This window comes from Salvelinus fontinalis, chromosome 10, assembly GCF_029448725.1.
Source record: "Salvelinus fontinalis isolate EN_2023a chromosome 10, ASM2944872v1, whole genome shotgun sequence".
In the NCBI taxonomy this organism is placed as follows: Eukaryota; Metazoa; Chordata; class Actinopteri; order Salmoniformes; family Salmonidae; genus Salvelinus; species Salvelinus fontinalis.
Window position 1 is genome coordinate 11,448,479 of NC_074674.1, and position 23,334 is coordinate 11,471,812.

Sequence of the window (23,334 nt, forward strand, 5' to 3'; positions counted from 1 at the left end):
TGATTAGGGAGGCCACCGCTCCACTAGACATGGTTACGCAGGAGGGTCACAAGGAGAGAATCAGTTTCTTCCTTATTGATTCTCCTGCGTTTCCCGTGGTGCTGGGTCTACCCTGGTTGGCCTGTCACGAACCGACTATTTTGTTGCAACAGAGGGCTCACAAGGGGTGGTCACGAGAGTGCTCAGGGAGGTGTGTAGGGGTTTCCATCGGTGCAACTATGGTGGAAATTCCAGACCAGGTCTCCACCGTGCGCATCCCCTCAGAATATGCCGATTTGGCTTCTTCTGTAAGAAGAAGGCGACTCAATTACCACCCCATCGACGGGGGGATTGTGCGATAAATCTCCTGGTAGATGCAGCACTTCCCAGGAGTCACGTGTATACTCACAGGAGTCATGTCACAGGAGGAGACAGCGGCTATGGAAACATATGTCTCCGAATCTCTGGGGCAGGGATACATTCGGCCCTCCTCTTCACCTGCCTCCTCGAGTTTCTTTTTTATGAAGAAGAAGGATGGAGGTCTGCGCCCGTGTATTGTCTATCGGGGTATCAAACAGATCACTGTGAGGTACAGCTACCCGCTGCCTTTTATCGCCAGTGCGATCGAGTCAATGCACGGGGCTCGCTTCTTCACAAAATTGGATCTCAGGAGCGTTTACAACCTGGTGCGTATCCGAGCGGGGGACGAGTGGAAGACGGCATTTAATACCACCTCAGGGTACCTCGTCATGCCGTACCGGTTGATGAATGCTCCATCAGTCTTCCAGGCCTTTGTTGACGAGATTTTCCGGGACCTGCACGGGCAGGGTGTAGTGGTGTATATCAACGACATTCTGTTATACTCCGCTACACGCGCCGAGCATGTGTCCCTGGTGCGCAGGGTGCTTGGTCGACTGTTGGAGCATGACCTGTACGTCAAGGCTGAGAAATGTCTGTTCTTCCAACAGTCCGTCTCCTTCCTAGGGTACCGCATTTCAGAGGTGGAGATGGAGAGTGACCGCATTTCAGCCGTGCGTAATTGGCCGACTCCCACCACGGTAAAGGAAGTGCAGCCGTTTCTAGGGTTACTACTGGAGGTTTATCAGGGGTTTTGGTCAGGTAGCGGCTCCCATTACCTCACTGCTGAAGGGGGGACCGGTGCATTTGCAGTGGTCAGCTGAGGCGGACAGGGCTTTTGGTCACCGGAAGGCTCTGTTTACCTGGGCTCCCGTGCTGGCTCATCCGGATCCTTCTTTGGCGTTCATAGTGGAGGTGGACGCGTCCGAGGCTGGGATAGGAGCCGTGCTCTCCCAGCGCTCGGGCACGCCACCGAAGCTCCGCCCCGTGCTTTCTTTTCGAAGAAACTCAGCCCGGCGGAGCGAAACTATGATGTGTTGGACCGGGAGCTGTTGGCTGTCGTCAAGGCTCTGGCGTGGAGACATTGGCTTGAGGGGGCCATACACCCTTTTCTCATCTGGAGTGACCACCGCAATCTGGAGTACATCCGGGCGGCGAGGAGACTGAACCCTCGCCAGGCAAGGTGGGTCATGTTCTTTATCCATTTTGTTTTCACTCTGTCCTACAGATCAGGTTCCCAGAACACTAAGGCTGACGCACTGTCCCGGATGTATGACACAGATGAGCGGTGCCTGGTGGCACCGGTGGTGTGGGAGTTGGACGCGGACATCGAGCAGGCGTTACGCACAGAGCCCACTCCTCTCCAGTGTCCAGCTGGGCATCTGTACGTTCTGTCTGCTGTCCGCGACCATTTGATCTATTGGGCCCACACGTTACCCTCCTCTGGTCATCCTGGCATCGGTCGGACGGAGCATTGCCTTAGTGGGAAGTACTGGTGGTCCACCTTGGCCAAGGCTCCCAGGCACCTGCCCAAGGGAAGTTACAACCCCTCCCCGTTCCACAATGGCCATGGTTGCACCTGTCGGTGGACTTCCTGACGGATCTTCCTCCCTCACAGGGCAACACCACGATCCTGGTCGTTGTGGATCGGTTTTCTAAGTCCTGCTGTCTCCTCCCTTTGCCTTGTCTCCCTACGGCCCTACAGACTGCGGAGGCCCTGTTCACTCACATCTTCCGGCACTACGGGGTGCCTGAGGACACAGTCTCTGATCAGGGTCCCCAGTTCATGTCCAGAGTATGGAGGGCGTTCATGGAACGTCTGGGGGTCTCGGTCAGCCTCACCTTAGGTTTTCACCCCGAGAGTAACGGGCAGGTGGAGAGAGTAAACCAGGATGTGGGTAGGTTTCTGCGGTCATATTGCCAGGTCTGGCCGGGGGAGTGGGCGGCGTTCATTCCCTGGGCAGAGATGGCCCAAAACTCACTCCGCCACTCCTCCACTAACGTCTCCCTTTTCCAGTGCGTACTGGGGTATCAGCCGGTTCTGGCACCTTGCCTAAGGTGTCTGTAAACTTCCGACTTCAACTGTATCTACAGTACTAAATCCATGTGTGTGTATGTTATTGTTGTGTGTGTGTATGCATGTGTCTATGCCAATGTTTGTTTTGCTTCACAGTACCCGCTGTTCCATAAGTTTACATTTTTTATTTAAAAACAAATGTTTTTTAAATCTAATTTTACTGCTTACATCAGTTACTTGATGTGGAATAGAGTTCCAAGTAGTCATGGCTCTATGTAGTACTGTGTGCCTCCCATAGTCTGTTCTGGATTTGGGGTCTGTAAAGAGACCTCTTGTGGCATGTCTTGTTGGATATGTATGTGTGTCCGAGCTGTGTTCCAGTAGTTTAGAGAGACAGCTCGGTGCATTCAACATGTCAATACCTCTCATAGATAAAGTAGTGATGAAGTCAATCTCTCCTCCACTTTCAGCCAGGAGAGATTGACATGCATATTATTAATATTAGCTGTATGTGTACATGCAAGGGCCAGCCGTGCTGCCCTGTTCTGAGCCAATTGCAATATTGTTAAGTCCTTTTTTGTGGCACCTGACCACACGACTGAACAGTAGTCAAGGTGCGACAAAACTAGGGCCTGTAGGACCTGCTTTGTTGATAGTGTTGTTAAGAAGGCAGAGCATCTATTGATTATAGACAGACTTCCCCCCATCTTAGATACTACTGCATCGATATGTTTTGACCATGACAGTTTACAATCTAGTGTTACTCCAAGCAGTTTAGTCATCTCAACTTGCTCAATTTTCACATTATTTATTACAAGATTTAGTTAAGGTTTAGTGAGTGTTTTGTTCCAAATACACAGCTTTTATTTTTAGAAATATTTAGGGATAACTTATTCCTTGCCACCCACTCTGAAACTAACTACAACTCTTTGTTGAATGTTGCAGTCATTTCAGTCACTGTAGTAGCTGACGTATATAGTGTTGAGTCATCCATATACATAGATACTCTGACTTTACTCAAAGTCAGTGGCATGTCGTTAGTAAAATTGAAAAAAGCAAGGGGCCTAAACAGCTACCCTGGGGAATTCCTGATTCTAACTGAATTATATTTGATAGGCTTCCATTAACCTGTTTGGGCTGCAGCCCGACACCGGTACACTTATGACAACATCCAGCTCAAGTGCAGGGCGCGAAATTCAAAAGATATATTTTTTTAAATATTTAACTTTCACACATTAACAAGTCCAAGACACCAGATGAAAGGTGCACATCTTGTGAATCAAGCCAACATGTCCGATTTTTAAAATGTTTTACAGGGAAGACACAATATGTAAATCTATTAGCTAACCACGTTAGCAAAAGACACCACTATTCTTACTCCATCAGTTTCTTACTCCATCACTAGCTATCACAAATTCGGCCAAATAAAGAAATAAATAGCCACTAACCAAGAAACAACCTCATCAGATGACAGTCTGATAACATATTTATTGTATAGCATATGTTTTTTTCGAAAAATGTGCATATTTCAGGTATAAATCATAGTTTACATTGCAGCTACAATCAGAAATTGCACCGAAAGCAGCCATAATATTTACAGACACCAACGTCAAATACCTAATTACTCATCATAAAACATTTCTGAAAAATACATAGTGTACAGTAAATGAAAGACAGGCATCTTGTGATGCCAGACAATATTTCCGATTTATTAAGTGTTTTACAGCGAAAACAAAATGTAGCGCTATATTAGCGTAGCCACAATAGCCAGAAACACTTGGGCGCCCACGACCAGTTCACATGCATGACAGATATATGAAATAACATCATAAATTGGGTCTTACTTTTGCTGATCTTTCATCAGAATGTTGAACAAGGTGTCCTTTGTCCAGATGAGTCGTTGTTTGGATTCAGAATGGCAACTTTCTCTCTCCATTTAGCAAGCGTGCTAGCCGGGTTGCACGGATCTCTCCATGTAAACAAACGGAAGAGAACGGAACACGGCAAAACTCCCGAAAAAAATTCAATAATCTGATGAAACTATATTGAAAAAACATACGTTACGATGATATGGTGACATGTATCAAAATAAAATCTAAGACGGAGATGTTAGTCGTCCATAACGGGAGCAAAACAGAACGCATATCCATGTCCAAGTCGCGCGCTTCAGAGTACCGGAAGTGGACGGTCACGTCAAAGAAATAGCTTTTATTCCACCTCAGACCAAGATAAACACAAAATTTCTTCTCTCACATCCTCTTGACACCCAGAGGAAGGCGTAAGAAGTGTACGTAGACTCTTACGTATCATGACCATGTATAGGCAGGAAGTTGAACAGAGCATATATTTCTGACATTCCACTTCCTGGTCAGGAAAAGTGCTGCATAATGAGTTCTGTTTCACTCAGAGAAATGATTCAAACGGTTTTAGAAACTAGAGAGTGTTTTCTATCCAATAGTAATAATAATATGCATATTGTACGAGCAAGAATTGAGTACGAGGCCGTTTGAAATGGGCATCTTTTATCTGGCTACTCAATACTTTCCCTTGCAGCCATAACAGGTTTTAAAAAACAACCTCTGTGTTCAGTTAGACAAGTAACTCTTTATTCACATTATAGCAGGGGGTGTAAAGCCATAACACCAGTTTTTCCAGCAGCAGACTATGATCGATAATGTCAAAAGCTGCACTGAAGTTGAACAAGACAGCCCCCACAATCATTTTATCATCAATTTCACCAATCATCAGTGATTTGTGTAAGGGCTTGTTGAGTGTCCTTCCCTATAAGCGTGCTGAAATTCTGTTGTCAATTTGTTTACTGTAAAATAGCATTGCATCTGGTCAAACACAATTTTTTCCAGAAGTTTACTAATGGTTGGTAACAGCCTGATTGGTCGGCTATTTGAGCCAGTAAAGGGAGCTTTGCTATTCTTGGGTAGCGGAATTACTTTAGCTTCCCTCCTGGCCTGAGGGCACACACTCTCTAGTAGGCTTAAACTGAAGATGTGGCAAATAGGAGTGGCAATATCATCTGCTATTCTCCTCAGTAATTTTCCATCCAGATTGTCAGACCCCGGTGGCTTGTCATTGTTGATAGACAACAATCATTTTTTCACCTCTTCCGCACTGACTTAACGGAATTCAAAAGTACAATTCTTGTCTTTCGTGATATAGTCGTAGTTGCCAGGCGTAGGGCTGTTACGGTGACCGCATTACAGCCACACCAGCGGTCACGAGTCATGAAGGCAGTCAAATTCCACGTGACCATTTAGTCACAGTAATTAGGCTTCTCCCAGCTCTGATGGTGCTGATCGTCATAAGTAGCCTACCAAATGTGCTAATTGCCTGGTACTCCGCACTCTTCTCCCTTTAGTCACTCAGACATCAATGCAAATGTATCATACAGTATATAATCAAACACTTCATGAGAACCCATGAGCTCATTTTGCTCAACATTTCTCTAGGCTATGCAATTGCTTGAGAAAACAGAGTGATGGCCTCTATTAAAATCAGCTTTCTATAGGCTAGGCCTACTATATTTATTCTCAACATTCCTAATATTAAGCACATTGCTTCTCTTTTAAACAGAAGTATAGCCTTCCTGTCTGGCATGAAAATGAGGGAAATGCTTTCCACTGGGAAAGCATCCTTCATTCGCTGTTTAAGTGCATAGATGACGTATTTTTCCCCCTGCCCGTTTCGAGACAGATGCATGACAATGGTCCATTCTAAATCAAAACAAATTTCACACATATATTATTTAGTGTATGCAAAGACAAGATTAAATCAAGAATAGTGTAATGGGTGACTATTAGCCTATCACTTGTGAATTATGTATTATCACTTGGGAATGATGTAAGGCAAGAAACAATGACTTTTTTCCTGACTTTTTGAATTAGTCGCACACCTCATGTAGCCTAGCCCATAGGCCTAAATGTTTTGCTAAGGTTTGCATCACAACTAAAGTGGCCAAATAACTTCGTAAAATGAAGCACATTCATCCAATTTACATGGGGTGTAGAGCCTAACTGGCATATATAAGCAGCGCATGAGTTTCATGTTTTCACCATAAAAATGCACCTTTATAATAAATGCATAATTTATTAATAAATGCATAATTGCATTTGCGGTCACTTTTGGTAATGGTGTTTTCCTTCTAATGGAACATTCGTGCTTATGTCCTACCACTGTGTGCACATTGCTGCGCTTATGATGTGGAGAAATAGCCTGATAGTTTATCAACATTTTAAGCTAAACGTTCTGATCTTTTGCGTCAGCCACATTGCATAAAAAAATACTTTTTTGATGCTAGTGGTTGTATTAATTTCAACAGTCTAGAAGGAGTTCCCACATATGCTGAGCACTTGTTGGCTGCTTGTCCTTCACTCTGCGGTCCAACTCATCCCAAACCATCTCCATTGGGTTGAGGTCGGGTGATTGTGGAGGCCAGGTCATCTGATGCAGCACTCCATCACTCTCCTTGCTGCAGAATGCTGTGGTAGCCATGCTGGTTAAGTGTGCCTTGAATTCTAAATAAATCACTGACAGTGTCACCAGCAAAGTACCATCACACCTCTTCCTCCATGCGGAGATCATCCATTCACCTACTCTGCATCTAACAAAGACACAGCAGTTGGAACTAAAAATCTCAAATTTGGACTTGGCCCAAGCAAATCTCTTCTTATTGGTGTCCTTTAGTAGTGGTTTCTTTGCAGCAATTTCGACCATGAAGGCCTGATTCACGCAGTCTCCTATATTTGGGCTGCCATCTTAGGTGCAGTTAACTCTAATGAACTTATCCTCTTCAGCAGATGCAACTCTGGGTCTTCGTTTCCTGTGGCGGTCCTCATGAGAGCCAGTTTCATCATAGCGCTTGATGGCTTTTGCGACTGCACTTGAATAAACTTGAAAAGTTCTTGAAATTTTCCGGATTGACCTTCATGTCTTAAAGTAATGATGGACGCATTAAACGCATTAAAGAAATGCTCAAACGCATTAAAGAAATTCCACAAATTAACTTTTAACAAGGCACACCTGTTAATTGAAATGCATGCAGGTGACTACCACATGAAGCTGGTTGAGAGAATACTAAGAGTGTGCGAAGCTGTTATCAAGGCAAAGGGTGGCTACTTTGAAGAATCTCAAATATAAAATATATTTTGATTTGTTTAACACTTTTTTTTGTATTTCCAGATGTGTTATGTCATAGTTGTTGATGTATTCTCTATTATTCTACAATCTTGAAAATAGTAAACATAAAGAAAAACCCTGGAATGAATTTGACTGGTTATGTACGGTGTGTGTGTGTTTCTCATTCTCTGTTTTCTTTGTCTGTCTGGTCCAGATGTGATCTTACACTGCGAGCGTGTGAAGCCCATCAGTACAGAGTGGACCGTGTCTGACTGTCTGCTGCCCCTCAGCTCCCGCATCTACATGTTACTGCAGAAGTGAGACGCTACGCACACACTACACACAGCCAACACTTGATACAGTACAGAACTCATCTGTTTCATATGGAGTAATAAAATGCTTATTTTTGCTTCCTTGTTTGCTTTTAAGGTTGACTTGTTCCATTGTCTCTGTATAATGTATTAATAAAGATGCATTTCATTCTGTTGTAATTTTTGTATTATTAGTTTGACTCATGGAGTGATGTCTTTCTTTTGGCTAGGTTGACGTCAGTCATCAACCCTCCAGTGGATGTGATAGCGTCCTGTGTGAAGTGCCTCATTGTCCTGGCTGCTAGGATGCCCGGCAAGGTGGGTTACAGATTGTATTTTTTTAGAGCTCTGATGGGGTGATTTGGGATTGATATTTGAATCTTTCCTTCACTGCCTTCATCAGACTTAGCATTCATTAACGTGTGTGTCTGTGTCTCTCTGTGTAGGTTTGGTGCAGCTTACACCAGACTGGCTTCCTGCCTTTTGCCTCCTCCCCTCTGACCAACATGGCACAGTCCATCAGGTAGGTTGGGTCACCCCATATCATATTCCAATGTTTTCGCTGCAGTAATTTAGCTGTGGCGCTGCAATATGTCATTGCCTCCACGCCCCAAAAATATGGTACATTAAAAAAATATTTCTGCCGAGGCACACTGAAGATGCTAGAACAGTCCACATTTACTTTTCCTCTGAAAACAGAACTGGTAATGAATACAAAAATCTGGCAATCCCCTAGTTGTCTTGTTTTGTGTTCTATGCAAAATAAATATTCCTCTCGAGTGCAATAGGGAGGGAAACATGCATTCTGACAAGCAGTCAATGCAAAACAATTATTGTTGCAATTGTGGAGTAAACAGCCATTTTAATGGCCTTTCTTAATAAAGAGGGGGGGGGGGGGTCTGCACCATTTTAAATCATGAGGTTTTAGCAGCTGCATGGTTAAGCATGTTACTGCTCCACAATTCCTGTGAGTGCATGCGGGAGAGGGGGGGCTAAATGTAACATGGGTCAGTCGTAGAGTAACTTTGGGTAAAATTCCACCCTGCCTTAAAATAATTTTTTGGGAGTGACTTAAAAAATTGTGATGAGGCAGATGACATTTGTAGTTGAGCAAGAGTAGTGGCAACCAAGGAAAGTGACATGAAGTGGTTTCTGTGAGAAGTACAGGTGAGGGCGTGTTAACCCGGGTGGCGGTTTACCTCAAGTTACCCTAACAGGGTATACATTATATTCACTGTGTTTATGCAAGTTTTTGGGGTCATCAATTAATCAATATAATGCTAACTAGTTAAAATATTACATTTGGGATCTAGCTAATGATTAGCCCAATAGGGTAAATGCAGATCAGAAACCCCATGCTTCAGCCTATTTATTTATAGCCACTCTGCTGCATTAGTTGGGCTACAGGTGATCATGCTTATTGCTAATAGCATACTGATGATATGGACCATGTATAAGCTATATCACGGTTCTCCAACCCTGTTCCTGGGGAGCTACCGTTCTGTACGTATTCAATCAAACCCTAATCTAGCCCACCTGATTCTAATAATTGGTTGGTTGATAAGCTGAATCAGGTTAGTTTCACCTGGAGTTGGAGTGAAAACCTACAGGAAGGTAGCTCCCAAGAAACAGGATTGGAGAGCCCCGGGCTATATGCGTGGTCCAATATGCTAAAGTACTTTTAACAAATAATTTTACTAATATGTTATTGGGCTCATTTCTGGAGGTGAAAAATATATTTCAGCATAATTTCATTTTGGAGTAGAATGTCCTTTTTAAAAAGACACCAGAACTGCGCTTCTCAAGTCCTTCTACATAAAAACTATCTGGGGGGGGACCCTCGGAAACCGCAAAAAAGTATATAGTCAGCCACCAATTGTGCAAGTTCTCCCACTTAAAAAGATGAGAGAGGTCTGTAATTTTCATCATAGGTACACTTCAACTAAATTCCAGAAAATCACATTGTAGGATTTTTAATGAATTTATTTGCAAATTATGGTGGAAAATAAGTATTTGGTCAATAACAAAAGTTTATCTCAATACTTTGTTATATACCCTTTGTTGGCAATGACAGAGGTCAAACGTTTTCTATAAGTTTTCACAAGGTTTTCACACACTGTTGCTGGTATTTTGGCCCATTCCTCCATGCAGATCTCCTCTAGAGCAGTGATGTTTTGGGGCTGTTGCTGGGCAACATGGACTTTCAACTCCCTCCAAAGATTTTCTATGGGGTTGAGATCTGGAGACTGGCTAGGCCACTCCAGGACCTTGAAATGCTTCTTACGAAGCCACTCCTTCGTTGCCCGGGCGGTGTGTTTGGGATCATTGTCATGCTGAAAGACCCAGCCACGTTTCATCTTCAATGCCCTTGCTGATGGAAGGAGGTTTTCACTCAAAATCTCACGATACATGGCCCCATTCATTCTTTCCTTTACACGGATCAGTCGTCCTGGTCCCTTTGCAGAAAAACAGCGCCAAAGCATAATGTTTCCACCCCCATGCTTCACAGTAGGTATGGTCTTCTTTGGATGCAACTCAGCATTCTTTGTCCTCCAAACACGACGAGTTGAGTTTTTACCAAAATGTTCTATTTTGTTTTCATCTGACCATATGACATTCTCCCAATCTTCTTCTGGATCATCCAAATGCTCTCTAGCAAACTTCAGACGGGCCTGGACATGTACTGGCTTAAGCAGGGGGACACGTCTGGCACTGCAGGATTTGAGTCCCTGGCGGCGTAGTGTGTTACTGATGGTAGGCTTTGTTACTTTGGTCCCAGCTCTCTGCAGGTCATTCACTAGGTCCCCCCGTGTGATTCTGGGATTTTTGCTCACCGTTCTTGTGATCATTTTGACCCCACAGGGTGAGATCTTGCGTAGAGCCCCAGATCGAGGGAGATTATCAGTGGTCTTGTATGTCTTCCATTTCTGAATAATTGCTCCCACAGTTGATTTCTTCAAACCAAGCTGCTTACCTATTGCGGATTCAGTCTTCCCAGCCTGGTGCAGGTCTACAATTTTGTTTCTGGTGTCCTTTGACAGCTCTTTGGTCTTGGCCATAGTGGAGTTTGGAGTGTGACTGTTTGAGGTTGTGGACAGGTGTCTTTTATACTGATAACAAGTTCAAACAGGTGCCATTAATACAGGTAACAAGTGGAGGACAGAGGAGCCTCTTAAAGAAGAAGTTACAGGTCTGTGAGAGCCAGAAATCTTGCTTGTTTGTAGATGACCAAATACTTATTTTCCACCATAATTTGCAAATAAATTCATTAAAAATCCTACAATGTGATTTTCTGGAATTTCTTTTCTAATTTTGTCTGTCATAGTTGAAGTGTACCTATGATGACAATTACAGGTCTCTCTCATCTTTTTAAGTGGGAGAACTTGCACAATTGGTGGCTGACTAAATACTTTTTTGCCCCACTGTATGGTGCACAATAGGTTTGGAACATTGAATTGCAATAAAATCACAATACATATAAAATTGTGAGAAACGCAATACTAGCACCTAAGTATCGTGATATCGTATCGTGAGGTCCTTGGCAATTCCCAGCCCTAATATTAACAGTGGTCTTTGAGGGGTGTTGTTTCACTGCACTTGGGTGAAAGTCAAGTCATACAAAATATATAATATCAAATATGTATCTGTCCATTGCTGAGGGGATGAAGGCAGGTAACTATGGCAACCTGCTGGTCCTGATTGAGCAACCCGAAGGGGAGTACGCTGTGACCATCGCCTTCTTGCGCCTCGTCACAACCCTGGTCAAGGTGACGCTCTCTCTTGTCCATTCAAACTATAATAATGATTTATTAACCCCAGAGGAAATTGCTTACACTTATCCAATCTCAATGTCTTTATTGTTGTTTTCAATGAGAATGCCATTTAAAGTAAATGACGGGAAAAATGCAATAAAAATGATCCATGCCTCTCAGACCTCCAGAAGGGTCTATGGGATAAATTTAGGGGCTCAGAGTTTATTTAAAACTGGATTACTGACTGTCATGGTGAAGGAGTGTGTACTGATGGTCTATGTACCCCTCCTGTCTTCAGGGCCAGCTGGGCAGCATCCAGAACAAGGGCCTGGTCCCCTGTGTGTTGCTGGTGCTCAAGGAGATGCTGCCCACCTACCACAAGTGGCGCTACAACACTTACGGTGTCCGAGAGAGAATCGATGAGTGCTGTTCAAGTCTTTGGTGGTTCATTACATCAGTGATATCCCATTTGGATTTCACAGGTGTAAGCAATAGGGTAATACACTATATATACTAAAGTATGTGGACACTCCCTCAAATGAGTGGATTTGGCTTTTTAAAATTGAGCACACAGCCATGCCGTCTCCATAAACAAACATTGACAGTAGAATGGCCTTACTGAAGAGCTCGGTGACTTTCAACGTGGCACTGTCATAGGATGCCACCGTTCCAACAAGTTAGTCCATCAAATTTCTTCCCTGCTAGAGCTGTCCTGGTCAACTGTAAGTGCTGATATTGTTTAGTGGAAACGTCTAGGAGCAACAACTGCTCAGCCGCGAAGTGGTAAGCCACACAAGCTCAAAGACCTGGACGCCGCGTGCTGAAGCGTGTAGTGCGTAAAAATTGTCATAATGGTCTGGGGCTGTTTTTCATGGTTCTTGCTAGGCCTCTTAAAGCTACATAATATAATGACATTCTAGACGATTCTGGCTTGGTTTTTGTTCTGACATGCACTGTCAACTGTGGGACCTTATATAGACAGGTGTGTGCCTTTTCAAATAATGTCCAGTCAATTGAATTTAGCACAGGTGGACTCCAAGTTGTAGAAACATCTCAAGGATGATCAATGGAAACTGGATGCACCTGATTTATTATTATTTGCAAACATTTCTAAAAACCTGTTTTACGCTTTTTGGGGTATTGTGTGTAGATTGATGAGGAACATATTTTATTTAAACCATTTTAGAGTAAGGTTTTAACATAACGTGGAAAAAGGGAAGGGGTCTGAATACTTTCCAAATGCACTGTATATAAACATAGTCTACCTATCGCTCTTGTGATTTCTTTGGCCCGGTCAGAATCAGTTAGCCAGTCATAGTCCAACTCAAGCTCCTCCTGGTCAGGCACAAAGTGCAAATGTGGAACCATATTGAATTCCACTGGCATTGTAGCGATTCCAAAGTAATAAAGACTATCTTAAAGCTGCAATATGTAACTTTATGGGCGACACGAAGAAGTTCACAAAGAAATGTGTTATAGATCTCTCATTCTCATTGAAAGCAAGTCAAAGAAGCGGTAGATTTTTTATTTATTTTATTTTATTTCACCTTTATTTAACCAGGTAGGCTAGTTGAGAACAAGTTCTCATTTGCAACTGCGACCTGGCCAAGATAAAGCATAGCAGTGTGAACAGACAACAACACAGAGTTACACATGGAGTAAACAATAAACAAGTCAATAACATAGTAGGGGAAAAAAAGAATCTATATACAATGTGTGCAAAAGGCATGAGGAGGTAGGCAATAAATAGGCCATAGGAGCGAATAATTACAATTTAGCAGATTAACACTGGGGTGATAAATCATCAGATGATCATGTGCAAATAGAGATACTGGTGTGCAAAAGAGCACAAAAGTAAATAAATGAAAACAGTATGGGGATTAGGTAGGTAAATTGGGTGGGCTATATACCGATGGACTATGTACAGCTGCAGCGATCGGTTAGCTGCTCAGATAGCAGATGTTTAAAGTTGTTGAGGGAGATAAAAGTCTCCAACTTCAGAGATTTTTGCAATTCGTTCCAGTCACAGGCAGAAGAGCACTGGAAGGAAAGGCGGCCAAATTAGGTTTTGGCTTTAGGGATGATCTGTGAGATACACCTGCTGGAGCGCGTGCTACGGGTGGGTGTTGCCATCGTGACCAGTGAACTGAGATAAGGCGACGCTTTACCTAGCATAGCCTTGTAGATGACCTGGAGCCAGTGGGTCTGACGACGAACATGCAGCGAGGGCCAGCCGACTAGAGCATACAGGTCGCAGTGGTGGGTGGTATAAGGTGCTTTAGTAACAAAACAGATGGCACTGTGATAAACTGCATCCAGTTTGCTGAGTAGAGTATTGGAAGCTATTTTGTAGATGACATCGCCAAAGTCGAGGATCGGTAGGATAGTCAGTTTTACTAGGGTAAGTTTGGCGGCGTGAGTGAAGGAGGCTTTGTTGCGAAATAGATAGCCGACTCTCGATTTGATTTTGGATTGGAGATGTTTGATATGAGTCTGGAAGGAGAGTTTGCAGTCTAGCCAGACACCTAGGTACTTATAGATGTCCACATATTCTAGGTCGGAACCATCCAGGGTGGTGATGCTAGTCGGACGTGCGGGTGCAGGCAGCGACCGGTTGAAAAGCATGCATTTGGTTTTACTAGCGTTTAAGAGCAGTTAGAGGCCACGGAAGGAGTGTAGTATGGCATTGAAGCTCGTTTGGAGGTTAGATAGCACAGTGTCCAAGGAAGGGCCAGAAGTATACCGAATGGTGTCGTCTGCGTAGAGGTGGATCAGGGAATCGCCCGCAGCAAGAGCAACATCATTGATATATACAGAGAAAACAGTTGGCCCGAGAATTGAACCCTGTGGTACCCCCATAGAGACTGCCAGAGGACCGGACAACATGCCCTCCGATTTGGCACACTGAACTCTGTCTGCGAAGTAGTTGGTGAACCAGGCAAGGCAGTCATTAGAAAAACCGAGGCTACTGAGTCTGCCGATAAGAATATGGTGATTGACAGAGTCGAAAGCCTTGGCCAGGTCGATGAAGACGGCTGCACAGTACTGTCTTTTATCGATGGTGGTTATGATATCGTTTAGTACCTTGAGCATGGCTGAGGTGCACCCGTGACCGGCTCTGAAACCGGATTGCACAGCGCAGAAGGTACGGTGGGATTCGAGATGGTCAGTGATCTGTTTGTTGACTTGGCTTTCGAAGACCTTAGAAAGGCAGGGCAGGATGGATATAGGTCTGTAACAGTTTGGTTCCAGGGTGTCTCCCCCTTTGAAGGGTGGGATGACCGCGGCAGCTTTCCCATCCTTGGGGATCTCAGATGATACAAAGGAGAGGTTGAACAGGCTGGAAATAGGGGGTGCGACAATGGCGGCGGACAGTTTCAGAAATAGAGGGTCCAGATTGTCAAGCCCAGCTGATTTGTATGGGTCCAGATTTTGCAGCTCTTTCAAAACATCTGCTATCTGGATTTGGGTAAAGGAGAAGCTGGGGGGGCTTGGGCGAGTAGCAGCGGGGGGGGGGGGGGGGGAGCTGTTGGCCAGGGTTGGAGTAGCCAGGAGGAAGGCATGGCTAGCCGTTGAGAAATGCTTGTTGAAGTCTTCGATTATCACAGATTTATCAGTGGTGACCGTGTTACCTAGCCTCAGTGCAGTGGGCAGCTGGGAGGAGGTGCTCTTGTTCTCCATGGACTTTACAGTGTCCCAGAACTTTTTGGAGTTAGAGCTACAGGATGCAAATTTCTGCTTGAGAAAGCTGGCCTTTGCTTTCCTGACTGACTGCGTGTATTGGTTCCTGACTTCCCTGAACAGTTGCATATCGCGGGGACTATTCGATGCTATTGCAGTTCGCCACAGGATGTTTTTGTGCTGGTCGAGGGCAGTCAGGTCTGGAGTGAACCAAGGGCTATATCTGTTCTTAATTCTGCATTTTTTGAACGGAGCATGCTTGTCTAAGATGGTGAGGAAGTTACTTTTAAAGAATGACCAGGCATCCTCAACTGACGGGATGAGGTCAATATCCTTCCAGGATACCCGGGCCAGGTCGATTAGAAAGGCCTGCTCGCAGAAGTGTTTTAGGGAGCGTTTGACAGTGATGAGGGGTGGTCGTTTGACCGCGGACCCGTAGCGGATACAGGCAATGAGGCAGTGATCGCTGAGATCCTGATTGAAGACAGCAGAGGTGTATTTGGAGGGCAAGTTGGTCAGGATAATGTCTATTAGGGTGCCCATGTTTACAGATTTAAGGTTGTACCTGGTGGGTTCCTTGATGATTTGTGTGAGATTGAGGGCATCTAGCTTAGATTGTAGGACTGCCGGGGTGTTATGTTCTATGTGTGTCATTTCTATGCTTCCTGTTCTCAAGTTTTGTTTTTGCATCTTTTACTTTTGCTTTTGTACAGCTGAAAGTACAATATACGGTTACAGATTTGGTTACAGAAAATATATTTCTCAGCGGTTTACACGATACAATGACTCTCTACACTATACTTGCTTGTTTTGTCACATAAACGGAAATTAGGCAAACGATTTAGAATTTTAGCAAACAGCACACAGATGAGCTTCCCTCTGACAGTTTGTGCAGAAACTCTTTGGTTGTGGCTGGTCTCATACGATCCCGCAGGTGAAGAAGCCGAATGTGGAAGTCCTGGGCTGGCGTGGTTAAATGTGGTGTTGCCAAATTCCCTAAAACAACGTTGGAGGCAGCTTATGGTAGAGAAATTAACATTCAATTATCTGCCAACAGCTCTGATGGACCTCCTGCAGTCAGCATGCAAATTGAAAGCTCTCTCAAAACTTGAGACATCTGTGGCATTGACAAAATGGAACATTTTAGTGGCCTTTTATTGTCTCCAGCACAAGGTGCACCTGTGTAATGATCATGCTGTTTAATCAGCTTGTTGATATGCCACACCTGTCAGATGGATGGGTTATCTTGGCAAAGAGAAATCCTAACTAAAAGGGATTTAAACAAATTTGTGCACATGTTAGAGAAATAATATTTTTGTGCGTATGAAACATTTCTGGAATATTTTATTTCAGCTAATGAAACATGGGACCAGCACTTTAGATGTTGCGTTTATATATATTTTTCCTTATAATTTGAAGGGTTAGCAACAGCATCATTTATGTCCTCCATGCCAGGACTGAGAGATAACAGAAATCCCCCATACCCTACTTCTGCCACCTTATTAATAATACTCTTGAGTCTAAATTGTGTATAATGGTTTATTTATTGATGTTAGTCCATACCTATGTATTTCAGTGTCTGACTGCCATGTGGGTGTATATATAAAATGAACTTGATTTGTCACTTTCACAATACTGTTTTGTCTATTGATTTGAGTCTGTGCTTGATGGTATAACAACCGTCATTGTATTAACTGAAATTCATCTGGGATTTATTTAGCAGTTGAGCATGGCCTTAGCCGTAGAGAAAGGGCTGGCTATATAAACTACAGTCAGACTGAAAATATTCTGAATCCTCTTTCTCGCTACTTTCTCTTCCCCTCTTCCTTCTCTCCTCCTTCTCCTTCTTCGTGTAGGTTTTCTGATCCTGGAGCTGGTCCATGCCAATCTGAACCTCAGTCCAGAGGGAGAGGCCAGTAGCAGGTAGGGCTACTGCTCATATCAAATCAGCATAATTCCTCATTTTACCTCAACGCCATTACATTGCTTGTATTCAATGTAATACTCATGAGTAAAGAAAATGGTTAAAAAAATCATAGATTTGAATTATTGAGTTGAAGGCTGGCTAGACTCTTTATACTCCAAGATGGACCTTATCCGCATAGTATTAATATCAAACAAAGTACTTGTGGTGTACTATTCTAAACTCATCACTCTTGTCTCTCTTCGCCGGCACTCCAACCCTCCAGTCTCTGTGTATCTACAGTCTGGCTAACACTGAGGCTGGCCAGGCGGTGGTCAACATCATGGGGGTAGGAGTGGACACCATAGACGGGGTCCTGGCTGCTCAGCCCAGCAGGTAACACGTCACTCACATTCTTCACTTTGTAGGTCTACAGCTAAACACTGCTCACACCAGTGACCTGTGCATCAGAAGGGGAGCCACGTTTAGAACATTGCATGCAGACAGAAAAGCAGTGTTTAGAGTTGCAACATTTTTTTATTTTTTTTAAGAGTGTGGCACTTGGTACACATTTTTTACATATTGGATAGGACAGAAGTAGAGAGGAAAGATAGAGGAGAGTGTGCTGAAATGACTTTGGAGGGCAAGTTGGCTAAGTTCATAGTGAAAGGCCTACACCGCTTTGCAGTAGTGGAGTCCGAAGGCTTTAGGTAACAGTCTGTCAGGATATATTGAGTTGTATTAATTTTTAGGATAGTGTAGTATAAAAGGGTTGTATGTTGGTCCCATCACTCCACAACAACACAATAATGATAATTCAACACATGAAAACTATATATTTTTTACTGTAGGGAGATGAGCAAGGCACTCAACCCCAAATATACCCCTCCTCCAGGAGTTACCTTAGTGACACATTAATTCCTACCTGGTGTGGTGTAGAAATGGCCAATGTGATCACTGAGCTGAAGGACGTGCCAAAGCTGGCCATCACATCAGACGGGTGGACCAGCCTCTGTCAGAACCACTATCTCACTGTTAAAGTGTACTACACAAGCCAGGGCAGTGTAGAACAGAAGGTCCTCCACACCAGGCCAGTGTACAAATTGCAAACTGTGGCAGAGGAGAGTAGTGGCAGAGGAGATCTCAGATATTCTGGAAGAGTTTGAGATACAGCTACAATCTTGCTCGGCTCTGACTGTTGATAGTGCTGGCAATATGGATGTTGCCATCAAGAGGCTACACATCCTAAACATAGGATGCTTTGGCACACACACTGAAAATCTACAAAATGACTTCCATTGATAAATAGGCAGCCCGAATCAGAGCAGTGGTCATGTGGTTCAAGAGATCCTTGATGTCCAAAACAGTCTTGAAGGAAAAGCAGCAGCTTCTTGGTAAGAAGCCAGTTCAGTCTATTAAAGTATTATTTTGAAATTCCCACATTTAACAATTTAATTCAATATTCAAGGTAATTAAATCTGTTGTATTTTGTTGTTTTAAGCATTCCGCAACACTCACTAATCATTGATGTCAAGACCAGATGGAACTCGCTCTATCTAATGATAGAGAGATTCATGGAGCAGTATCCAGCGATCCAAGCGGCAGCCTTGGACCCATGATTGCGAAAAGCAAGGACCAAGGACAACCTGGACCGTCTGAAGGACGAAGACTTCCATAAGGCTGAGGAGTTTGTCCAGCTCATGAGAATCCTCTATACATCCCCACTGTGTGTGTCATGTGAAAAGAATGCCCCCTGTGGACAGATCATACCCATCCTCCAAAAACTGGAAGAGCACTTCACTGTGAAGCATGAAGATACAACGCTTATGGCAACCATCAAAGCGAAGGTGTGGGAGCACCTCTCCGAGCCCTATCAGGATGAGGACATTCAAGCCTTCCGGCATGAGGCCACAACAATGGACCCCAGATTTAAAGGGAGGCCAGTGAGTGAAGCCACCTGGGACAGGCTGAGGAAGGCAACTGTTGAGGCCAATTTGACAGGAGCAACACCAGGGTTGTCAGAGGAGCAGGAGCAGACAGACACAGAGCACCAGCAACAGGAGGAGGAGTCTGAAGTAGAAGACAGTCCCTCCATTTTACAAAACAAGGAGTGCCTTGGAGGAGCTGTTCTCAGAGGAGGACAGGGAGTTGAGGTTGACGATCCAACAGGACACCTTGTCCCTCACCCTCAGCGAGCATGTTGACCTAGAGGTCAAGCTCTACAAAGGCATGCCTCCCATCCCCATGGCTGAAGATCCTGTGATGTGGTGATGAGAGAAGAGAGCTACTCTGCCCCTACTCACAAACATTGCAAAAAGTTACCTTTGTGCTCAAGCCTCCTTCACCCCTAGCGAGAGGGTATTTTCGACTGCAGGGAACAAAATAAGCCAGGAGAGGTCCTGACTTCTGCCAGAAAAGAAAAATATGTTGATCTTTCTCCAGAAGAACTGCTAAGAACTCTTTGTCCTTTTGCAGCCTACCTGCATGCCCCATCCGTGTTGCTGTATACCACTGTATTTTCATTTGCAGGAAAATATTGTTTATTTCATTTGTTTTACATTTTCATCACAACATTAGTCTATAATAGTGATTTGTTCAAAACATTGCTGTTTCTTTTGCTGTAAATAATTGTTTCTTTTATTTATTTTACATTTGGTAAAAAAATAACAAAAAGAACCGTTAAGAATACCGTTAAAGTACCGGGTCGATAAACAGTATCAGTAAGAGTAGCAATACCGTTAAAATCTTCCCTAGTAGCTAGTGAGCCCAAAAAATCTACAGGTATGCTACTGTAGAGCTCTACTTCGTCATTACGCTAATGCTAGTTAGCATCAGGCTCGTGATACTACTTCTAACTTCCTTCATACTGGACGCGGAGACATGAAAATGGTACCTACGAGTTCATCTGACTGGCCAAGTACAAAAATGCCTTGACTGCTAAAATCTCATGGTATAGCCTTTTTGACATCCCCAGGTTGTACAGTGGTTGAAAGTGGAGAGAAAGCAGTGAGCAGCTGTTCACATTTCCTTTGACCAAGACTACAGCACCACCAGTCTATGAATATCCAGTGTAATATTTACGGAACCTGTTGATTTTTCAGGTGGCGCCCATGCCGGTGTATGCCTGCCTGGCCGGGATGCCTTCCTGACGCGGCTGCAGAGCAAGACGTAGGTCATGAGGATCAAGGTCATGATCCTGGAGTTTCTCACCGTGGCCGTGGAGACCCAGCCGGGCCTCATTGAGCTCTTCCTCAACCTGGAGGTCAAGGACAGCACAGAGGGGTCTAAGGTGAGGAGCTAGACTGGGCAGTCTGAGAATAGGACTGAAATGCAATTGTGTTCATTGTCTGTAGCTTATACGTGCCCATACGATAACCCCACCTTCACCATGTGGCACTCTGTTCACAACGTTGACAACAGAAAACCGCTTGCCTCCAAACCGCTTGTGGTCTGTGGTTGCGAGGCCGGTTGGACGTACTGCCAAATTTCCTAAAACAATGTTGGAGACGGCTTATGGTAGAGATATTTACATTAAATTCTCTGACAACAACTATGTTGGGCATTCCTGCAGTCAGCATGCTAATTGCACGCTCCCTCAAAACTTCAGACATCTGTGGCATTGTGTGACAAAAACACATTTTAGAGTGACCTTTTATTGTCCCCAGCACAAGGTGCACGTGTGTCATAATCATGCTGTATTAATCAGCTTCTTGATATGCCATACCTGTAAGGTAGATGGATTAACTTGGCAAAGGAGAAATGCTCACTAACAGGGATGTAACAAAAAAAGTGCACATTTTGAGAGAAATAAGCATTTTGTGTGTATGGAACATTTCTGGGATCATTTATTTCAACTCATGAAACATGGGAACAACACTTTACATGTAGTATTTATTTTTGTTCAGTGTAGGTGAGTTTCTTTTTTTGAGTTTCTGCGTCTTCCCATCTCAAGGCTGTGGACTCAGAGTTCAGTCATTTAAAATACCTTTCTTTCTCTCTCTCTCTCTCTCTCTCTCTCTCTCTCTCTCCCTCCCTCCTTCTCTCTCAGGAGTTTCTGCTGGGTGAGTGGAGCTGTCTGCAGGTGGTGTTGGACCTGATCGACTCGAGACAGCAGGGGAAGTACTGGTCCCCCAACTGCTGCACCGCGCCACCCTGGCCTTCCTCCACTCCTTGTGGCAGGACCGACGGGACAGCGCCATCTCTGTCCTACGCACCAAGTGAGTGAGCTATGACACTGCCTGGGTGCGCACACAACCTGAGACACACACGTGAACACACGCCCACACACAGACCGACATGAGAGATGATACAGTAACATTGTTTTTATGATTTTTAATATATTAAATCTATGATATTTCCTCCCACAGAGATAGGTTTTGGGAAAACCTGACAGTGCCTCTGTTTGGAACCCTCCACCTCCCCTCAGACATCACAGAGCCTTGTTTTCTGGAGACCTGTGCCTTCGTCATGAAAATCATCGGCCTTGAGGTCTACTATGTGGTCAGGTAACATGGCTACATGCTCATATTTCTATTGTTGCATACAGCAATTCCAGCCGGTATATTTGGTGGATTGAGTTGATACGGGTATCAAAGGCTCCCTCTACCCGATTTGCATGTGAAGTGTTAAGTTTTGTATATCTTTGTGAATTGGAGCGAAATGCAAAAAAACGTATTGTGAAAATTTGTCAAAAAGAGATATGAAATAAACTAAATGAGATGGACTTTTGAAATGTAATGGATAGATAAGTCACAATTCCTTATCCTACCTGAGATACATTCATATCTATTCTATGCAGTACTCTTCCATCTGAACGAACCTCTGATCCCCAGTGGCTCCCTGGAGCAGACTCTGAAGGACGCGCTGCAGAAGTTCTCCACTACGAATACTGGTCCCACTGCTGAGACTGAGGAAGACGACATGCACTCACTCTCCGAGAGCCAGATGGTCATCTCGGCCTGGCGCTTGCTGCTCATCCTCTCCACCAGTCACGTACGTCACGACCCAATAATGTATACAAAATATATGTATGCATGTACCTACACTGAGTGTACAAAACATTAAGAACACCTGCTCTTTCCATGACATAGACTGTCCAGGTGAATTCAGGTGAAAGTTATTATCCCTTATTGATGTCACCTGTTAAATCCACTTCAATCAGTGAAGGGGAGGAGACCAGTTAAAGAAGGATTTTTAAGCCTTGAGAAATTTGTGACATGGATTGTGTGTGTGCCATTCAGAGGATGAATGTGCAAGACAAAAGATTTAAGTGCCCTTGAACTGGGTAGATGCCAGGCGCACCGGTTTGTGTCAGGAACTGCAACGCTGCTGGGTTTATCACGCTCAACCATTTCCGGTGTGTATCAAGAATGGTCCACCATCCAAAGAAACATCCAGCCAGCTTGACACAACTATGGGAAGCATTGGATTTAACATGGGCCAGCATCCCTGTGGAACGATTTCAAGTCTATGGGCCGATGAATTGGCGCTGTTCTGAGGGCAACAGGGGAGGGTTCAACTCAGTATTAGGAATGTGTTCCTAATGTTTGGTATACACTGTATATATGGAATATACACTGCTCAAAAAAATAAAGGGAACACTTAAACAACCCAATGTAACTCCAAGTCAATCACACTTCTGTGAAATCAAACTGTCCACTTAGGAAGCAACACTGATTGACAATAAATTTCACATGCTGTTGTGCAAATGGAATAGACAAAAGGTGGAAATTATAGGCAATTAGCAGGACACCCCCCAAAACAGGAGTGATTCTGCAGGTGGTGACCACACACCACTTCTCAGTTCCTATGCTTCCTGGCTGATGTTTTGGTCACTTTTGAATGCTGGCGGTGCTCACACTCTAGTGGTAGCATGCGACGGAGTCTACAACCCACACAAGTGGCTCAGGTAGTGCAGTTCATCCAGGATGGCACATCAATGCGAACTGTGGCAAAAAGGTTTGCTGTGTCTGTCAGCGTAGTGTCCAGAGCATGCAGGCGCTACCAGGAGACAGGCCAGTACATCAGGAGACGTGGAGGAGGCCGTAGGAGGGCAACAACCCAGCAGCAGGACCGCTACCTCCGCCTTTGTGCAAGGAGGTGCACTGCCAGCGCCCTGCAAAATGACCTCCAGCAGGCCACAAATGTGAGACTACCAATTTCATGTGATCAGTTGTATTAGTTAAGTTAACTATGACACACACA

The 23,334-nt window shown here is 44.2% G+C and overlaps 1 protein-coding gene and 1 pseudogene across 1 annotated transcript in view; both read left to right on the forward strand.

Moving 5' to 3' along the window:
* LOC129863612 (volume-regulated anion channel subunit LRRC8A-like) overlaps window positions 1-7,779 on the forward strand; it is a 63,124-nt gene extending 55,345 nt beyond the window's left edge. Inside the window, exon 3 of the mRNA XM_055935721.1 lies at window positions 7,698-7,779. Coding sequence (XP_055791696.1) covers window positions 7,698-7,703 — 6 coding nt within the window. The 3' untranslated portion in view covers window positions 7,704-7,779. The remainder of the gene's footprint in view (window positions 1-7,697) is intronic.
* Window positions 7,780-11,432: 3,653 nt separating this feature from the next.
* Window positions 11,433-23,269, forward strand: LOC129863184 (nucleoporin NUP188-like; annotated as a pseudogene).
* Window positions 23,270-23,334: the final 65 nt, after the last annotated feature.